The sequence below is a fragment of the Epinephelus fuscoguttatus genome, linkage group LG10, assembly GCF_011397635.1.
Source record: "Epinephelus fuscoguttatus linkage group LG10, E.fuscoguttatus.final_Chr_v1".
Classification (NCBI taxonomy): Eukaryota; Metazoa; Chordata; class Actinopteri; order Perciformes; family Serranidae; genus Epinephelus; species Epinephelus fuscoguttatus.
Window position 1 is genome coordinate 41,480,445 of NC_064761.1, and position 19,083 is coordinate 41,499,527.

The 19,083-nt window shown below is 39.3% G+C and overlaps 2 protein-coding genes across 3 annotated transcripts; one reads left to right on the forward strand and one right to left on the reverse strand.

Annotated features, from left to right (window-relative positions):
- Nucleotides 1–1,964: 1,964 nt before the first annotated feature.
- LOC125896216 (vacuolar protein sorting-associated protein 4B-like) lies at nucleotides 1,965–11,821 on the forward strand. Its single transcript, XM_049588611.1, has 11 exons — nucleotides 1,965–2,157; nucleotides 5,676–5,787; nucleotides 5,873–6,017; nucleotides 6,847–6,902; nucleotides 8,658–8,777; nucleotides 8,853–9,009; nucleotides 9,092–9,240; nucleotides 9,329–9,410; nucleotides 10,217–10,436; nucleotides 10,540–10,680; nucleotides 10,795–11,821. The coding sequence occupies exons 1-11, from the start codon at nucleotides 2,137–2,139 to the stop codon at nucleotides 10,894–10,896; spliced, it is 1,305 nt and encodes a 434-aa protein (XP_049444568.1). The 5' UTR covers nucleotides 1,965–2,136; the 3' UTR covers nucleotides 10,897–11,821.
- A 91-nt stretch (nucleotides 11,822–11,912) lies between these two features.
- Nucleotides 11,913–18,611, reverse strand: plekhb2 (pleckstrin homology domain containing, family B (evectins) member 2). Of its 2 annotated transcripts, none has more exons than XM_049588621.1 (8): nucleotides 18,469–18,611; nucleotides 17,657–17,707; nucleotides 16,108–16,260; nucleotides 15,901–16,003; nucleotides 15,730–15,769; nucleotides 15,397–15,483; nucleotides 13,892–14,006; nucleotides 11,913–13,801 (listed from the first exon to the last, which is right to left on the reverse strand). In XM_049588621.1, exons 2-8 carry the CDS (start codon nucleotides 17,691–17,693, stop codon nucleotides 13,665–13,667), a joined length of 672 nt encoding a protein of 223 aa, XP_049444578.1. In that variant the 5' UTR covers nucleotides 17,694–17,707; nucleotides 18,469–18,611; the 3' UTR covers nucleotides 11,913–13,664. The 2 variants fall into 2 exon arrangements, with proteins under 2 accessions (XP_049444578.1, XP_049444576.1); XM_049588619.1 differs by having other exon boundaries at nucleotides 13,892–14,009.
- Nucleotides 18,612–19,083: the final 472 nt, after the last annotated feature.

Below are 19,083 nucleotides of genomic sequence, written 5' to 3' on the forward strand. Positions count from 1 at the left end.
ACATGGAACAGACACACAGAGTTTTTGTCTTTATATAGTAAGATTACATATTCTAGCAACAATATTATTTAGCTGATTTTAATTGAATGACTAATACTCACTTGAACCGTGGTTCCTAACTGGAGGTCTTTTACTACTTTTGGTGGTTCAAAAGTGGGTCGCAGGTCCATTCTGAATGCACTGCATGACTCATGAAGGTGTCAAGTTTGTAAAAAACACTATATTTTGAAGTACAGTGAATTTCCAGCACAGAGCTTTTATTTTGAAGTGCTTTTTCCTGTTGTTGAGTGAGTGACAAACAGACAGCTCCTTAACAGAGACAGTAAACCGGCTTGATGACATGGCAAAACACAAGTATGGCGCTGAATATATTACACTGTGTGACTAAAGACTAATGACTAAAGAGAAATCCGGACCAGTTGGGAACCACTGCACTAGATGGCAGTATTTTCAGATGTACACCTGCCTCACACCTTCAACACAATTTTATTGTGTTTGATTTATTTAATAATAATAATAATAATACGTTTTATTCATAGGTGCATTTCAAAGTACTCAAGGACACCTTACTAGACACAGTTTAAAACAAGCAGCTAGATCATAAGGTCAAAGAAATCAGTAATATATGGTAAAAAAAAAATAAAAAAAAAAATTAACACATTAACTAGACAAAAATCATTATTATCAAAAGTAGGTTAAAATAAATCATCATGATTAAGTCATTAACAGTGCAACATCTCTGTAGTAACGCTGAATTATATTTGTTTTCAAAAGCATAACTGATTTTTTAGTTCTTTAATATATCGAACATAATACACATTCAGTATACAGGGGTTAGTATACAGAGAGCTAGGGGTATATAACACCAGACAAAAATATTATAAAACATGCAGATATTAATTGTGTTGATGCATTTTTTTTTTAAACGTAGAATTAGAAAGTAGTTTCACATATCGCTCCTTATTGACAACAAATGCTTTTTTATTGTTGAATTTTTATAATTCACGTTTTTTATTGGTTTGAAAGGCTCAGTACATGGCATACACATATTATTTTCCGGGCATACAAGAATACAAGGCACATATGTTTTATAATATGGAGGTGGACTCCAATTCATAATTATGTAGGCTTATCTTCCACTTTGATATGAGTCCATAACTGGTCCCAAGAAGATACTCCTTTCTCCTGATTGCCATTCATTCCACTGAGCATATTCATAAGATGCTTTTATCACCATTGCATTAACCTTTAATTAATTCTTTCAATACCATCAAGGCTGTTGTTGTCTCCCAGTGTCTTAGAATAACTCGACATACAGTTATTAGATCCAAAATAATAACAGAAAATGCACACTTGGATCTTTTCTTTCAAAAATATGGGAAAGTAGTTTTAAAAAAGTGAGAGAAAATCAAAAACAAGAAAATCTGTAAAACAATTAAATAATAAAAAATAATAAAATAAAAACTAACAATAGTAAAAAGGAAAAAAAAGTTATGCCTTAAAAAACTTCTTTTTTTAAAAAAAAATAATTTTATAAATCCATTTTTTTTCTTTTTGCAGTTTGTGGGACATATCTTACCAAGTTGCTTGTTGCCTTTTTCCCGTGGTCTTGAGATAAAACGCACCAATGTTCTCAGAGTTTTAGGCTTTAAATACTTGAGAGAGGCGTCTTAAAACAGCACAAGAAAAGTGGTGTTGCTCCAGGTTTCAAAGGGTTAAAGATATGCTCGGTGAGAGATGCAGTTGGGAGACATTTTCCTCGAGGGCTTTCTACCAGAAAGGATCTCTTGGTAAAGACTGGGAGTTAAAAATGTAGAAGTTTGGGTTCAAGTGATCAGGTTTCTGTGAGACAGGAGTTTCCTGTAGAAAGCCTTTAATGAACGCTCCTCCCATGTGCCTGTGAAACCAGCATGACTGAAACATGACCTCACAGCTGCTGAAGGAGACAAAAACATTGTCACGTGACCACCCCGGAAGTGACAAACAACTTTGTGTTGATGCGGAAGAGACTTTGCGACTGAAGTTGTTGTGTGCAATGAAACTGAAGTTGTAGGCGACAGGATAAATAAACAGTTAGCGGGTTCACAGGTTTATTCAACGCGACAGGTTTAAGTTTGACCGACTCATCTCAGGCTAATGGCTGGAGGTAATTTACAGGTGAGTGATGAACTTGTAGCGAGTTAGCTAACTTACCTGGTTACGTAAGACTGTGACATCAGAAGAGACGTTGACGATTGTGCTTTTTGATAAACTGTCAGCTTTAAATGTTGTAAAATGGCAAATTCAACGCATAGAAGTTCGTTTATTTAGATATAAAGAAGAGCTGATTCGGTACACAGGTGTAGAAGTGATGATTCATGGTTTTATTAATGTTTTTTAAAGTCATTTATTAATGCTTTCTGGATTGTCAAGTTAATGATAATACCCAGAGTCCATTTGACCTGTGTTTACTCATTTATAATGGTGAAAAGTAAATATTAAAGTACTGTATATAAAGGGTTTGATGTACTCTACTTGAGTATTTTATGCTTCTACAGTGGTGGAAAAAAGTTTTCGGACACCCCATGCATTTGTGAAATATTGCATTAAGAATCACTCTTAGGTCTTCAAGTGCAATTTCTTTTAGTACAGTCACAGCCAAAATACTAAATAACTCCCAAAAAAGCCATTAAAAACTTAAAATTGATTGGTTCCATAAAAATAATAAGAAATTTTGAGTATTGGGTCATTTTGGTACCAGTGATGAAGGTCGTTCTTTTTATTAAAACACACAATTTTTGTTGCCAAGCTTCGTGTCTACATAAAGCCAGCCCATTTGAAAGTTCTTCAGACACAAAAATGGCTAAAACAAAGAACCTAACGCAGGAAACACGCCTGAAGATAAAGATTCTCAGCCAGGAAGGGTACAGCTGCCGCCAGATAGCCAGGAAGTGCAGATGCAGTCCTTCAGCAGGTGGATACACTCTGCAGAAATACAGACGAACCAACAGCTTGGAAGACAAACCAAGATCTGGGCGTCCAAGGGTTTCTTCAGCAAGAAATGACCGCATCCTGATCCACATGTGCAGGCAAAACCGCCGAATGACATCACAGGAGCTTCAGCAGCAGTGGTCAAACCAAACTGATGTCCAGTGTTCCACTCGCACTGTACGTGGCCAACTTTTAGATCATGGCTTAAGGTCCTACAAGGCTATCAAGAAGCCCCTGATCCATGAGAGACAGAGGTTAGCCCGGCGTCGTTGGGCCCAGGCACACAAGAACTGGACAGCCAGGAATTGGAAGAAGATTTTGTGGTCAGATGAGTCCAGTTTCCAGCTTTATCTTCCTCCTACTAATGTGAGGGTACGCATGAAGGCCAGGCGAAGCATTATCTCCAGCATGTACAGTACCTACTGTCAAGCATGGTGGAGGCAGTATCATGGTTTGGGGATGCATGAGTGCTGCTGGTGTTGGTCATCTCACTGTCTGTGATGGCACATTGAACTCTACCAAGTATTGTACCATTCTCCAAACCCACATGCTCCCTTCTGCGCGTGCACTGTTCCGTCGAGGTAAAAACTGGATGTTTCAACAAGATAATGCCCCTTGCCACACATCCAAGGCCAGTAGAACTTGGCTGCAGGAGCACAGTATCCAGGTCTTAGAGTGGCCAGCTCAATCCTCGGACATGAGCCCCATTGAAAATCTGTGGTGGATTATCAAAAGGTCTGTTTCAAAGCATAAAATAAAGAATTTAGAAGAATTAAAAGCAGTAATTCAAGAAGAATGGGACAAGATTACCCCTCAACAGTGTGAAAGGCTCGTGGGGAACATGCCAGCCAGGATTAGAGCTCTACTACGTGCCAATGGCAGGACTACTAAATATTAATTTGATGATGTGATGGTTTATTTATTTTTTGTTCAGTTTTGAACACATTCTCTGTTATTTGTTGACTTTAATACCGACAATGTTGAGAACTGACATATTGAAACTGTCAAGAATTTAGTTTTGTTAGTTTTTCTTGTAAACAATAAACAAAAAAATATAATTTGTATTTGTTTGTATCTGTCTAATGCAGCCACACCTTTTGAAACACAAAAAAGATTTTTCCACAAATATTTCATGATAATATTTGAGATTGTGTAAAATTTTAAAGGTGTCCGAAAACTTTTTTCCACCACTGTACATGTAAGTTTAAAGAGAAACACTGAACTTTCTGCTTCACTGCATTTATTTAACAGGTGTAGATGAGCTGCTGGTTAGTTTTTAGATTCATATTTTGCATATAAATCATTTGATGAGCTTGTAAAATACACCACATTGTTACATTAACCAGTGGTTCCCAGTCTTTTACCTCCTACATTTTTTAGCCCAGTCACAATTTGCCTCAAGGAGCTTTACAATCTGTTCAACATACAACACCTGTTGTCCTTGGACCCTCGATCTGATAAGAAACAAACCACCACCAAATTGGGAAAAAAGAAATACCTCAACACACAGCACACAGTAAAATTATAGTGTAGACCATCAGGGTGACAAAATTATAGATGAATGGTAAATGATGGAAACGTTTCAGACATCTTTGAGCTTTTAGTTGTTCCACTAAAGAGATATTTGCCCGTGAAACTTATATCTTATTGTTTAATTTAAATAACTGTCTGAGGCGTGAGCAGGGCAGATTAATCAATATTTCACTTAAAAAGCTAGTGCAAATTTGTGCAGCAAAACTTTTTGTTTTGGTCAATCATCTCACGACCTCTCAGATTTATTTTGTCACCATTTGGAGGAGACTGATTCCTCAGGTTGGTAACCACTGGACTAAATCACAAAGTAATTAAAACCAGCTCCACTTGGACCAGTTACACCAGTAAAATGCTTCACTTTAATATATCATACTCTCACTTTTTAGACATTTGATGCATTTTTAATGACTTTAACTTGTAATGGAGTATTTTTACTGTGATGTATTTGTGTTTTAAATTCAATTACATTAACATTAGGCTTTATAAGTCATTAAATAGTCTCAACTATGAATTTGTGAAGTCGTAACAAAGCATTTTCTGTAATTTAAGTCCATGTTTCTGCTCTTACAACTCTTAAAACCTAATACTTTTAATATTTTTTTGGCTTGTATGTACCTGTTGGCAAAATGTAGATCAACTTAACTCACTCTTATGACCATATTCTGTCATAAAACCTACCTCTGAACATGACCACGTACAGTATATACATACTCTACGATTTAACCTTCATATACTTACCTGCGATGCTTGACAAAGAAAAAGATTATTTGTCCAAAAATCAGTCTTAAATTTAGGTTAAAATTTATCTTGAAAGGCTCTTAAAAAACATTCAATTCTGCCCTTTCTGTACCATTTTCTAGTAAAGCACCCACATACAAACTTTTGCAAGTTGCAAGTAATTGCTTTATTGATAGTCAATAAATCATATACTAATTAAAGAGTGTTAAATTATGTCTTCTAACTTTTATAACAACATTATTACCAAATAAAAACCATAAACACAAACCATTTTGTGGCAAACATGCCGAAGTTATTAACATCATCAGCTTCAAATAAATAATAATTATTCATTAACCACTAATAAACTCATTATTAACTACTTATAAAACTTTATAACATATAACAAGGTGGTTTCCTAAGTTCCTCTCTTTCATGTCGTCTGTTGTTCTCAGAAAGCTATAGATCTCGCCACCAAAGCTGCAACAGAGGACAAAGCCAAACACTACGAAGAGGCCCTCAAATGTTACGAGCATGCAGTGCAGTACTTCCTCCATGTCATCAAGTGTGAGGAGCCGATCAGTGTTTGAGTTCTGCAATATTTGTGTGATTCACCACAGCGCTGTGATCTAAGCGTTTTGCTGTGTTGCAGATGAGGTCAAGGGTGACCGGGCGGCGCAGTGCATCAGAGCCAAGTGTGGCGAGTACCTGGGCAGAGCCGAGATGCTGAAGGAATATCTGAAGAAAAAGGAGAAGGCTCCTCCGGCCAAACCCGTCAAAGAGTCTGGTGATAAAGGGTGAGTCAAGATCTCAGTGTTTGTTACCGTGGTTCTTTCTTTAGTACTCGTCTTAATTCAAACTAATGAGGGTCATTTCTGCAGAATATCTACGGTGTTATAGGCGAGTTCAGAGAGGGTAGTTTGAGTCTTGTTAGCTTCCCTGGGGAGTTTTCTTGTAAACACACAAAGTTAACAAACCTCAACAAATGCATCATGTGTGTCTTTTAGGTCTGACAGACATGATGAATGTTTTTCCCTCCACACAAAACATTTGCAAAACCAGTTTTCTGAACAGTTTAAAACCTGCAGTGGTTACGTCCATGTTTACGTCCCAGCAGTCTTATGTTCCCCGTCTTTACTGGCACATTTCTGCATTTCTTGACCCATAACCACCATCGGTAGATCAGAGGAATAATAATGTGTATTGTGTCATGCACGAGACAAACAAGACAGAGTCCCATTCGTAAAAACATTCCTCCATAGTGCTGCTGGTGGCCAAAAACTCCACAGGTTACCTTTAAGTTTTAAAGAAAATGCTTAATTCCAAAAGAGCCTCCTTGAAAGAACAGCTGGAATCCTAATTACAGGAATAACTAATAAAGAAGAGCTGCATGTGTATCCTTATAGTCAAGGTGTGTGCAAGTGTTTGTAGTCAAATTTGTATGTTTCAGGTTTCAGTTAAAGAGAATTAAGTATTTAATTTGAACACACCTATAATTAGGACACAACTCCTGAAAACTATAGGATCTGTGAAATCAAGTGTTACTGCATATCCATGAAAAAAGAAGTCATTATTTCAGTGTTCAGTGAAGTATCAATAAATCCTGATATTGCCATTTGATTTCAGGGATGAAAGTGATGGGGAGGACTCGGAGAAAAAGAAGTTCCAAAATCAACTCTCAGGTGAACGACGCTGTCACTGCATTGCATGAACACAGAGGCAGACGCAGCAGTTAAAGATACACTGTGCAGGAATTTCAGTTCATTTCATTTTCCATACATTTCAAAAGATCAAAGTCTGGTCTGTTAAACCTTGTAATGGACCAGCCTCCCAATGATTTTCACCTCCGCTGATGAGGTTATGTTTTCACCGGCGTTTGCCTGTTTGTTTGTCTGCAGAATAACTCTAAATGTTCTGAACGGATTTTAATGAAATTTGCAGGAAATGTCGATAATGGGACAAGGAACACATGATAAAATTTTGGTGGTGATCGGTTGAAGCGAAGTGGATAAAATAATAAAATGGCGGGAAATCTGAGCTGCTTGGCAGAGGTCTGCGCTCTCTGAGTGCTTTTCTAGTTTAAAATATTATACATGATGTATATCAGAGGTAAGATCTGACGGAGCTGAGGTTTTACAGAGTTGACAAAAAGTTATACATCTATTCATGTCATTGCACTCACAGTGAGAAGCCATTTTATTTTTAAAGCTGCTCAGGGTTGTCTTAATGCTAATCAAAATACTAATTTTTAAATCATAATCATCTCTTAATATTGACTCAGAAGGGCTAGCGAGTTGACATGTTATAGTTGTGACTAACCTGGTAGCAATATTATTTAATGAATTTACCAAAAACTAGAAAGTTTGCCAGTACTTGAGCATCATTCCCACCTTTTTAGAAACCAGGAAGTGAGACAGGAGTCCTTAGGATTTAGCTAACACCTTTTACACCGGATTAAATTATGTTTTTGTAAAAATCTGACTGAGTTGACAAAAATCTGGAGCACATCTTGAAAGGGGCAAAATATTTACAAAAATATACAGTATAATAAAACAAAGATGATTATAGCAGCACATTGTTACAGCGATGTTCAGTGCGTACTGTTTGTTTTAGTTTTGAAGGCTTTTAACACATTTTGTAATTGTTTTAAAGAAGTGAGTTCTCGTCAGGGAGAAATGTGTTTAGGCACTGGGCAAGTTTAGGAGTTCAAAAATGAAAGCAGATGAAAATATTTAATGAATCATATTTATTTCATTTATCTAAATTCTTTAAAATAATGTTTAATTTCAGAAACAAATAATTTTAAGGGTCTCCTTTTTTGGCAGGACACGATTTGTCTCAGTTCCCAAGTATGATGGGTGATTAATCCGCAGAGACCTCTCCCTCTGTCTGTATTTTTATCTTACTTTGCTGCGGTCAGGTGTGTAACCCCCTGCCAGTGACCGCAGGTGAGGTTGGAACCTAATAAACTGGTTGCACCACGTAGTGACAATACACATGCAAGGGGAAGCGTGAGAAGTGCGGACACAGCAACAAAAAAAAAAATGCAAATATAGCGAGGCGAAATGCCAAGCGGACAAGGCTCGTTCCAAAACGAGGAGGATTCTGGGGTTGGCTCCCACTTTTGCTGGCATGCACTGAGGGAGAGGATGTGGATGAAGAGCAATGCAGAGCTGACCTCTTTTCTGTTGGACAGGTAGATAAAAGTAAATGACTATTGGTGATTACATCACCAAATGTAAGGCTCCCAAAATAGCTCGGTAACTTGCAGAGTACATAGAAGCAGTGAAGGGAGGAGGGGCCGAGTTTTAATGTTGTGTTTACAGACAGTTCCTGCATAGTATGCCTTTAAATATGATGTGCAAAATATTAGCAATGCATGACATTTCAGAAAATTATCAATGCTTCCATGTAACAATCACCCCTCCCTCTTACAGGTGCCATCGTCATGGAAAAGCCAAACATTAAGTGGGACGATGTAGCTGGACTTGAGGGTGCTAAAGAAGCCTTGAAAGAGGCTGTGATCCTGCCCATTAAATTCCCCCATCTGTTCCAAGGTACTGAAAACAAGAGCTGACTTTAAACCTCCTGAAAATAAATAGTATTTAACGATATGGTTTTTATTTGTGTAGGAAAGCGAACTCCTTGGCGGGGGATCCTTCTGTTCGGACCTCCAGGAACAGGGAAGTCCTATCTGGCCAAGGCAGTGGCCACAGAAGCCAACAACTCCACCTTCTTCTCCATCTCCTCCTCCGACCTCGTGTCCAAGTGGTTGGGCGAAAGTGAAAAGTGAGGCTTGAGTTCTTTACATGATGATTAATCTGCGATACAACAAACTTGACAATGATCTCCACCTTCTGTCTCTCTCCAGGCTGGTGAAGAACCTGTTCAGTTTAGCCCGAGAAAACAAGCCATCGATCATTTTCATCGATGAGATCGACTCCCTCTGCGGCTCCAGGAGCGAGAACGAGAGTGAAGCAGCGCGCAGAATCAAGACAGAGTTCCTCGTCCAGATGCAAGGTGAGCAAGAGGAGATTACCTGAAGATGTGAGCTGAAATCGAAATATCAGTATTTTGTTTGTAAAGTGCAAGAATCATTCTTCTTCAGGTGTTGGAAACGACAATGAGGGAATCCTGGTCCTCGGAGCCACAAACATACCATGGACACTGGACTCAGCGATCAGGAGAAGGTTAGTTACATTTACTTTGGTAATTCCTCACACTGTGTTATATGAATTTGTAAAGACAATATTTGTCTTGAGGGAGCTGAGCCAGAAGGCGAAGCTTTCGATTTACGTCCCAACGCTCACCTATGGTCATGAGCTCTGGGTAGTGACCGAAAGAATGAGATACAAGCGGCCAAAATCAGTTTCCTCTGTAGGGTGTTTGGGCTCAGCCTTAGAGGTAGGGTGAGGAGCTCGGACATCTGGAGGGAGCTTGGAGTAGAGCCGCTGCTCCTTCGTGTCGAAAGGGCTTAGTTAAGGCGGTTTGGGCATCTGATCAGGATCCTCCTGGGCGCCTCCTGTTAGAGGTGTTCTGGGCACGTCCCACTGGTAGGAGGCCCCGGGGCAGACCCAGAACACGCTGTAGGGATTATAAATCTCATCTGGCCTGGGAGCGCCTCGGGGTCCCCCAGGAGGAGCTGGAAAGCGTTGCTGGGGAGAGGGACGTCTGGTTTGCTTTGCTGGGCCTGCTGCCCCCACGACCTGGACCCGGATAAGCAGATGAAAATGGGTGGATGGATGGAATGGATGAACAATTGTCTTTCATGCCTCCGGTGAACGAAGAATCCAAAAACTAAGGACATTGTTGATGAATGTTGTTGATCACAACGTTCTGACTGATTTGGGATAAAAAGGACGAAGCTCTTAGGCATGGTTTTAAACTAGTTTTAGTAATTTTGCAGTCTCACACAACTCTTCCATCTTTCCTGTAGTTAAAACATCAGTTCATGTATCTCTTCATAATGGTTGATAGATTCTTCTGTCTGTTTTAGGTTTGAAAAGCGAATCTACATTCCTCTGCCCGAGGAGCATGCTCGCTCCTTCATGTTCAAACTGCACCTGGGCTCCACCCCCAACGAACTGACAGAGGCGGACTTCATCACTCTGGGCAAGAAGACAGAGGGCTACTCCGGGGCGGACATTAGTATTATCGTTAGGGACGCCCTCATGCAGCCTGTCAGGAAGGTTCAGTCAGCCACTCACTTCAAAAAGGTAAAAACACACTAACACACTAACCTGTCCTGTTTGAAGCTGAGAGAAAAGGTGTCTTTGTCCTTACTTCTGTCCATGCCCACACAAACACACCCTAATTAAGGTTCGCGGGTCTTTATGGAACAATCCCGATGTTGTGGTGGACGACCTCCTGACTCCGTGCTTGCCCGGTGAGCCCAACGCCATAGAGATGACGTGGGTGGACGTTCCTGGGGATAAACTTCTAGAGCCAGTCGTGTCCATGGTAAGAAAACACTATAAGTGTCTAGAAGTGCATGTTATTTCCATGAGTGGTACTGAAAAGCACAAACTGCAGTGATCAGCATTTACAGTGACTTCCGTGATATTTTCCGTGCAGCCTGACATGCTGAGGTCACTGGCAAACACCAAGCCGACGGTGAACGAGCAGGACTTGGACAAGCTGAAGAAGTTTACAGAGGATTTTGGTCAAGAAGGCTAAAAACACTCGCACTCTACTCGTTAATAAGACTGCAACTAACTATTCTTTTCACTGTCAGTTGTGCTTGTGATAAATTGATTCATCGTTTGGTCTAAAAAGAGTAAAAAATGGTGGAAAATGTCCATAAAAGGTTGACTGGAGCCCAAAATTCTTACTTTTCAAATTTGATTGGCGATCAAAAATCTAAATTAAGTTACTGCATCCAGGGGCAGGACTTAGCGAAGGGTCAATAGATAGGGCATTAAGTGTTCCTTTAAGGTTTAAGTTGGATATGAAATTGCTGTTTTTACTGGAGAACTGACTAAAACGATTAATCAATGATCAAACACCTAATTGTCGACTTTTTTACCAATCCACTAATCAACTGTTTCAGCACTGTTTATTAGTCAATCCACTGATGCTCTTGTTTACATCCACTCTTTTCTTAGCTTATATATTTCTTTTACTTGCTGGTTTTATTTTGCATCTCTCAGACCAAAGTCATAATCTTGAAAGAAAACTTAATCACTCACTGTCCTTCAACATATACATCAGGTAAATGCACACTCATCACTACATACCTCCTGATATAGTCTAAGGGGGTTATATTGCACTCAACAGAATCAGTTTCAGGGTTTGCTTTTGAAAATGGGAATTTATACTAGAATATTTAAGAATGTCAGCTCTCTTTTAAACATGTAAAACACCTTTGGAGGGTTTCTATTGAGTTACTGAATTTAAAGGAATCAAAATTTTGCACAATATTCCTTTAAAAGCATCTTTAAATTCTGTCTTTGCATACATGTTCTGCTCTCATATAGTTTCAGACCTCAGTAGTCAGTTGCTGTATGTTCTGAAATATGTCTTTATTTAAAGAGTCTGTTTTTGGGGTTCAGAGGTTTCTTACGGTTTACATAAATAAAACTTGTGAAGGTGGTCATTTGCACTTTTGTTGTATCCTCTACGACATGTTCTGTGAACTCAAGTCTCAGGGTTAAATAAATAACACAAAGAAAAACAACAGGAGTCCTCGTTAATTAACTTTGTGAATATATTTAATTGTTAAAATACATCTCTTAGTTAACTGTCATATTTGTACTCTAAATGCAGGATAGATCATAATTTAATTAGTACATTTGATAGGAGAAATATAACAGGTTAATTTCACATCTTTAAACAATTTGAGACCTGTAGAAAAATGACATCAATGTTATGCTGCTTGCACAAGCTGATGCTGAAATGAAACGATGTGGAACTAGAAGTCTTAAACATCTTGTGTGTTAGTGTCATTAATAAAGATATGCAGAGTTTTTGAAGAGCAGACCAAATTGTTTTCTACTAAGCAGAAGTTGATATTTCAAAGTGAGTAAATGCTGTCATAAGTCACGTGAATAATGGAGAAAACGTACAATATTTAAGTCATTTGGAGTGATAAATAAAAGTCCAGGCCGACTGAAATGTAACTGAAACTCAAAAGACTCATCGACCTGACTGGTGTTTGAGTAAACTGCTGCACTGAGCCTGCTGAAATGAAAATTCAAACACATTTTAAATGAAATAAAACGTATGATACAACAGCTGCCAATGAAAAAAGACCATAAATAATGCATGCAAATATGCATGCATTATGCTGCGTTCACAGGGAATCAGGCGGTAGACAGCAGGCGGGCAACACACGGGGAAAACAGCCCGACAGAATGGTATGTTGCAATGGCGATGCCATACTGCCTACAAAGAATTATTTATATTAAATAAAATAATTTCAGGTTAATTATTTTATGTATTTTTTCTAGAAATGTCCAGATCATCTGTGTTTTAAGGAAGCTATGTAACATCCGGCTCTAAATTTCATCGTGGAGGATGGCAAACGTTAAAATATTTTAATATTTTGCCATCTTCCATCTCACCAAATATTACCGTCCAGCTCTCGTCCACTAAAATGATCTCCAGTTTGCCGTCTGCCGTCTCCTTGATTTCATGTGAACGCAGCATTAGGAGTGACGTCCCTTTTCACTTCAAAGCACATTGTTGTAACGCCAGTGTTTCCTCACACATAGACTTAATTGTGGTGACGACATCAGGCATCCATCACGACCAGATTTCAAACAGGTACCTCAAAACGCTACAGTGTAAGTGATTATTGCTTTATGTGTGTCTCGTCTCAGCCTGCCTCCACCACAAATAACCTGAAGAGCTGAAGGAAACACTGCATATTCACGACCATAACAGACAAGTTATACATGTTAAAGTAAAGTAAAAGGTACCGAGGCAAACTCAAAACCTGTAAAAAAAAAAAAAACAAATACACACACACACACACACACACACACACACACACACACACACACACACACACACACATTTATGGCTATTAAGATACTTAGATAAATATAAAGGACAAATGTGCTCCATGAAACAGACATAACTTGAAAAACAACAAGGACCTGAAATATACAGTACATATAAGGAGTAGTGTTTTTCCTGTTGTTTAAATGACTCTTAAAAAGTGAGTAATAGTTGTGTTTTTTGGTTAAGAACATTCATATTCAGACAACACAAAGAGGGTTGGGAAGCTGCCACACAGGGCATATGAGAAAGTGCTAACAGTATTTACTCTGTATATATAGAACACATAGGGAGGAAATCACTGCCCATCACAATCATGCTTCATAGATGGTAGTAGCCCAACAGACACATTTCACTCCGACTCCTGTGACGGCACAGAGAAGAAGCCAAATGCTGCTAATAAGAGGGGACGCTGTGCTAATAGTTGTACGTTAATCCTGACACTAGAAGACTGAGAAGAGAGAGCCGAGGGCCAAACCAGTCGCTGCTCCGGCGAGCATGCCCAAAGCCACGTCTCCTCCGTCTTCACGCTGGCGTTCTCGGATCACAACGTGGTTCACTCCAGGAGCGGGGTACGCACCTAGAGAGATCAGAAGCAACATGACATCTCAGTCAAGTTTGGTATGATGGTTTCCTCCTCCATGTACTCTGAGAAATGCTTAATATTTACCTTGGTACTGGTAAGGATATGCTACAGCGTAGGGCTGCCCGTCAGCAGAGTATACAATCTGTGTGGCATGTGGTGGAGGTGCAACATATTCTCCGTACGGGCCTGGGGCGTAAACCTGCTGAATAATGACAGACAGAAACACCATGACAACTCTACTGATCCTTTTGGGGATGCCAGCAAGCCATTCACATTGTTTGATTCAGTGTTAAATGTCATAAACGCTGCTTGGTGGAGCTTTTAAACACTTCCATGATTCCACCAGTAGATGGTGGTAGGCTTTAACTTTGTCTGTTGTTAGGCAGCAGTCTTTTTGTTGTTGTTAGCTTGGTTTTCCCTAAAGGGTGGGCCCATCTGTGCTCATGTCTGTGTTCTACAAATGGAAACTCCCACTCAGCCGTTAGTGAAAAGCAGTGACATAGGTTACAGCCCTGAGGCCCTCCCTCAACCCCACATGCCGTTCACTGACAGTGTTAGACGAGAGAAGGAGGAAAGTGTTAGCTGGGAAGGTTTGAGCTTGGAGGGAGAAGGTGGTGCTGAGTGAAGACACTTTGAGATTCAATATAATCTAACAATGCTTTTTCACTGCAGATGGCACAGCACAGACGTTAGTTCGGATCCGAAAGTCACACAATAACACAAACAAACTAAACCAATCAGAGGCATCAGAGGCCCAGCAACTCCTTGTGTCCTGCGAGGTCAAATTACTGAGTCTGTCAAAACAGTCTGGTGGCTGTGGACGGGGGCAGCAGCAACATGTATTTTAGCCACCTTGAAATATTAATATCAGTTAAAGTGTATGCTATATTTACATTATTTTTACTGCTTAACCCTGCCAGCAGAAACCCTGATCTGAGAGGGGACTGGAGCTGTTTATGACCCCCTTCAAAGTCACCAGACTCCACTGACAGACACATATTTTTTTAAGTTTAGTTGCTTTGTGTTGTTGTGATTTTTAAAACCTCAGCAACAGTTAACAGTCTATATGTAGCAATGTAATCATGCAGACACCTATGGCAGATCACGTGGGAGAACGTTTTTAGACAGGCTTGGGAAAATAGCATTCTGACACTAAAATAGACTAACTTACACAAAAATTTGAATTTCCAGATTTGAATAAATAAGCAACACTACTAGGAAGCTATAGAATGATATAAAGAAAGATTCTGGAGCAGCCCTTTGAGAAGGATCACCTCAAACCAAACCTTACTGTGTTGTACAACATATAAAGCGAAGGTGATGCAGCGTGCAAATTCTAAATACAGTAAATCATATTGTGCATAACCTAACCAAAAGTTTAGTTTTTGATGCCTTTAACCTTGCCTGTCAGCTGTTGCAGATGCACATAGTGACTTGTAATTATAAAGACTTTTTCCTGTAAAACATTCATAACAATACTATTCAGGGATTCATAAAATTCAAAATGTGACCAATTTATTGGGTAAAGGAAACCATGCTTTAGCCTGCAATACACAGGTACATAAAACATCTGTGTGAAACATCTTTACCTGAGGTGGAGGAGCATATTCTGAGTAGGGTGGGGGAGCAGATGCCATCACGTCCTGTGCAAAGCCGATCTGAGGTGCAGTGACCATCTAAAAAAAAAAAACACAAATGAAGCCACCTCACCTGAAGGCTGGGAATGAACACGAACATAACTGAGCTACATCATGTTCGGACAAACAGAGGAGAATCCTGGAAAACCCACTTAAAGACACTGGTGTGCATGGGCGTAGCGGACGCGGGGTATGCGTGGGGCATGTCCCCCGCACTTTTTACAGCTGTTCCTGTCATTATTTTGGTAAACAAGTCATGTGATTCAAGATGTGGCAGAAACTCACCGCATTAATTCTGGCATCCTGAAGTGCCATGGTCCACGCCCTGCAACACAAAGTGAAAGTCATCTTGGATGTAAAATAATATTAGACTAATACCTTAAACTACAACATTCAATCAGGCCAAAATAATTCATCAAATTGATATAACGCCTCAGTATGTATGTGTTGTCTTACAGGGCATCGTCTGCACTGTCCGCACACAGGCTGATGACCCGTCCGTCTCTGCACACTATCTGGAGCAAGGCATCGCGCATCTTCCCCTCCGGTGGGTTCAGATCTGAGAGGCAATACAGCAGAACAAACAGAGAGGTGACACGGTTAAAATTATGAACAAAAGTTTCATTCAGCCAATGATATCCTCATGTGGCAGATGACAAGCACCTTGACAAGCAGCAGAGTTGCGGATGTTAATGCAGTCGACCCTCATGTGGATGTCATCCTCCATGTCACGCCGCTGTTGATCATTGTAGAACACGAGTCGTCCGTCAGCCCACAAGTCAAACCAATTCCTCTTCCACCGACGCAGTATGGTACCTTTAATGAAAATATGACACAGTCAAGTTCAATCCAAACTTATTTTGTTTATACTATGTATCACACCAAGAGTACCAGCATCTTTAGACAGCATTTAATGAGCAGTGGGGGAAGAAGTATTAACTAACACTGTGATAGTACTCCACCATCAGTAGCCTGTGAGTCCTGCATTCAAAACCTTACTTCAGTAAAAATATGTAAGTATAATCAGCAAAATGTACTTAAAAGTACAAAAAGTAAAAGTACTCTTTGTGCAGTAACTACGTCACTATAATATCACGGCTACATTAATGTGTATGTTGCATTTTACTGCCGTAGATGTTTAAGGCCATGCCAATTTTTACTCTATTACATACGGCTGGGTTGTTTAATTCACAGCAATGCATCATACGAATACACAACGATTCTTAGTTTTATGTGATTATAAACTAATGAAAACTAATATATTCCATATATTTCTGTAACAGATGCTCCTGAATCCAACACACTGGACCTTTAAGAAGTAGGAGAATTTTCTTAACACACTCTCAATGCATACTTTTTCTTTTTACTTTGAGTAGGTGCTGCAGCTGCCCCTAAAATGTACGTACTGTTGCATGCAGTATGCACACAATCAGGACATACTACTTTCTCACATCACACCCTGAACTTTGACCTTCTTGCTTTTATATCCGTTACCTTGGAGATAAAACAAACGCCACTCACCAAGTTCGCCAGAGATGGAAATCAACCCAGAGAGCTGTGCTGTTGTTACTTTGCAATATATGTTTAACTTTTAAGTTATAACTGCACAGATTGTAGATTCGAACATATTTTATTTGCGACAGTGGAGTTATGTCATTGTTATTTTTATAGTTGTGTCCTGTTTGTAATATTTGCTAATGTTTGATGGATGGCTTGAGTGTCATCTGTCATTGCGACTTCTGACAGCGGTCAATGAGATGTCAAGCCGTCTTCTGTGCAGAGGACGGCATACTGCAAAATACAACCAGTTGTACTAGAACATCCTGGTACTTTTGGCATGCTGCGTTTCACATAGTGTGTATTGGGACATACTAAGTCTTTTTCTGGCATACTATAAAGTATGGCAGTGTGGGTATTGGAACGCAGAGATTCAGTTTATCACAAACATTCAAAATCAATACATCTGGAGATACAGAAGGGGTATGGAAAACTGTGATCTGTAAAGTAACTACAGCTGTCCAACAAATGTAATGAAGTAGAAAGTACAGTCTTCTCCTCTGAGATGTAGTGGAGTAGAAGTATAAAGCTGCATTCAATAGAAATACTCAAGTAAAGTACAAGTACCTTGAAGTTATTCTTAAGTACAGTAATTGGGTAAATGTACTTACATCCCACTGTTAATAAGCTGTTGATGCTATTTCTGAATACTCACTCTGTCGATGAAGCCAGCCACTCTTCACCATAGCCATCTTAGAGTTAACACCTGAAACAGTATGACATCATGTCAGTCAGTGCACACACTGAGGGCTGATGACTGGGTGTGACGTTGCCAAAACAAACCTCGTGACTGTTAGCACTGTTAGCATAAGTACACAATTAGCTTATATTTTCATAACTACATAGATAAGTTATGAATAAGGCTTTAAAGCAGAACTTTATTTATTCACAGTTTCAGATATAAAGCCACCACACGAGCTTATTATCACCAGTTCTGACTTTACAACTTCACATGAGGACATGAATAGAAACATTTGACACCATATGGTTATTAGTGACAGCATTATTGGATGGTAACGTTAGATAACTGTCACTGTCAGGTCTGTTAAGGTTCGTTTAAGCACTCAATTATTCATCCAGCTGTTTTGGTGTCATCGCACCTTAGCTAGCTAACCTAACCTGACGGTAACATAATGGCTTCAAGTAACAACAGGCCACTTGTGAATAGGTCATCCTCATTTCTTATTACCACAAGTTAGACCGGAGAGACTATGTTTAATACTGGTAATGTAACGTGAGGCACAATATCAGTAATCACTTGTAGCAAACAAGTTTAGCTAATGTTTCCTCACTGGTGTCAAACGCAGTCGAAGTTAGCTAGCGTTAACTAACGTTTGTTTATACATGGCAGCAGCGAGTTCAGTGTTCAACGTTAGTTAAAATAACCAACACTGGTCCTTATAACCGGTGATAACGGCACATTAATTAGATACAGACATATAAAAATGGTGTATTTTGGTTACTTACTTGTTTATTTGTATGTTTTATGAGAAGATGAAGTATTTCGTGAGAAGACAGCAAACACGGAAGTGAGATGTACAAAAAAACGAAGATGCCCACTTCGGAGTCAAAAAGCTTGACCAGCAAACCGAGTGGACACAGCGTGTCTGCGGCCGTTATTTGATCTTCGATAGTTGCTCTTAGCCCCGCCCACGCAGCATCCTCGCGTACGTTGAGCATCTTCGGAGAAGGAGGCGTTTGGTTCGCGTGACGTCACCCATCAGGTGACAGCGTTGGAAAGTGCGAGCAAACTCAGCGAGGGGCGGCGCGCTCGTTTGTGTGTGTCCTGAGCGGGGCGGGTTCATGTGTGTAAACAGATGAGTCCAACATGGTTTGTACCATTAAATTAAATTAAATTAAATTAAATTAAATTAAATTAAATTACAAAGTCAAAGAAAACAAAAGAAAACCATTACATTAAATTAAATTAAAATTAAATACAATACAATAAAACAACATAAAATCAAATGAAATGAAATAAAATACACCCCAGTACAATACAATACAATAAAACAACATAAAATAAACAAAATTAAATTAAAAAAAGTCAAAGAAAAGAATACAATAAAATCAATAAACACA

Bases quoted from the DNA above. Each gene is read 5' to 3' on its own strand.
- LOC125896216 (XM_049588611.1), top strand. From the start codon at position 2,137: ATGGCTGGAGGTAATTTACAG. The intron at 9,411-10,216 runs GTTAGTTACATT...TGTCTGTTTTAG, and splicing joins GACTCAGCGATCAGGAGAAG to GTTTGAAAAGCGAATCTACA. The intron at 10,437-10,539 runs GTAAAAACACAC...ACCCTAATTAAG, and splicing joins CAGCCACTCACTTCAAAAAG to GTTCGCGGGTCTTTATGGAA.
- plekhb2 (XM_049588619.1), bottom strand. From the start codon at position 17,693: ATGGCTATGGTGAAGAGTGGCTGGCTTCATCGACAGA. The intron at 16,261-17,656 runs GTGAGTATTCAG...TTTTCATTAAAG, and splicing joins TGGCTGGCTTCATCGACAGA to GTACCATACTGCGTCGGTGG. The intron at 14,010-15,396 runs GTAAAGATGTTT...GTCATTATTCAG, and splicing joins AATATGCTCCTCCACCTCAG to CAGGTTTACGCCCCAGGCCC.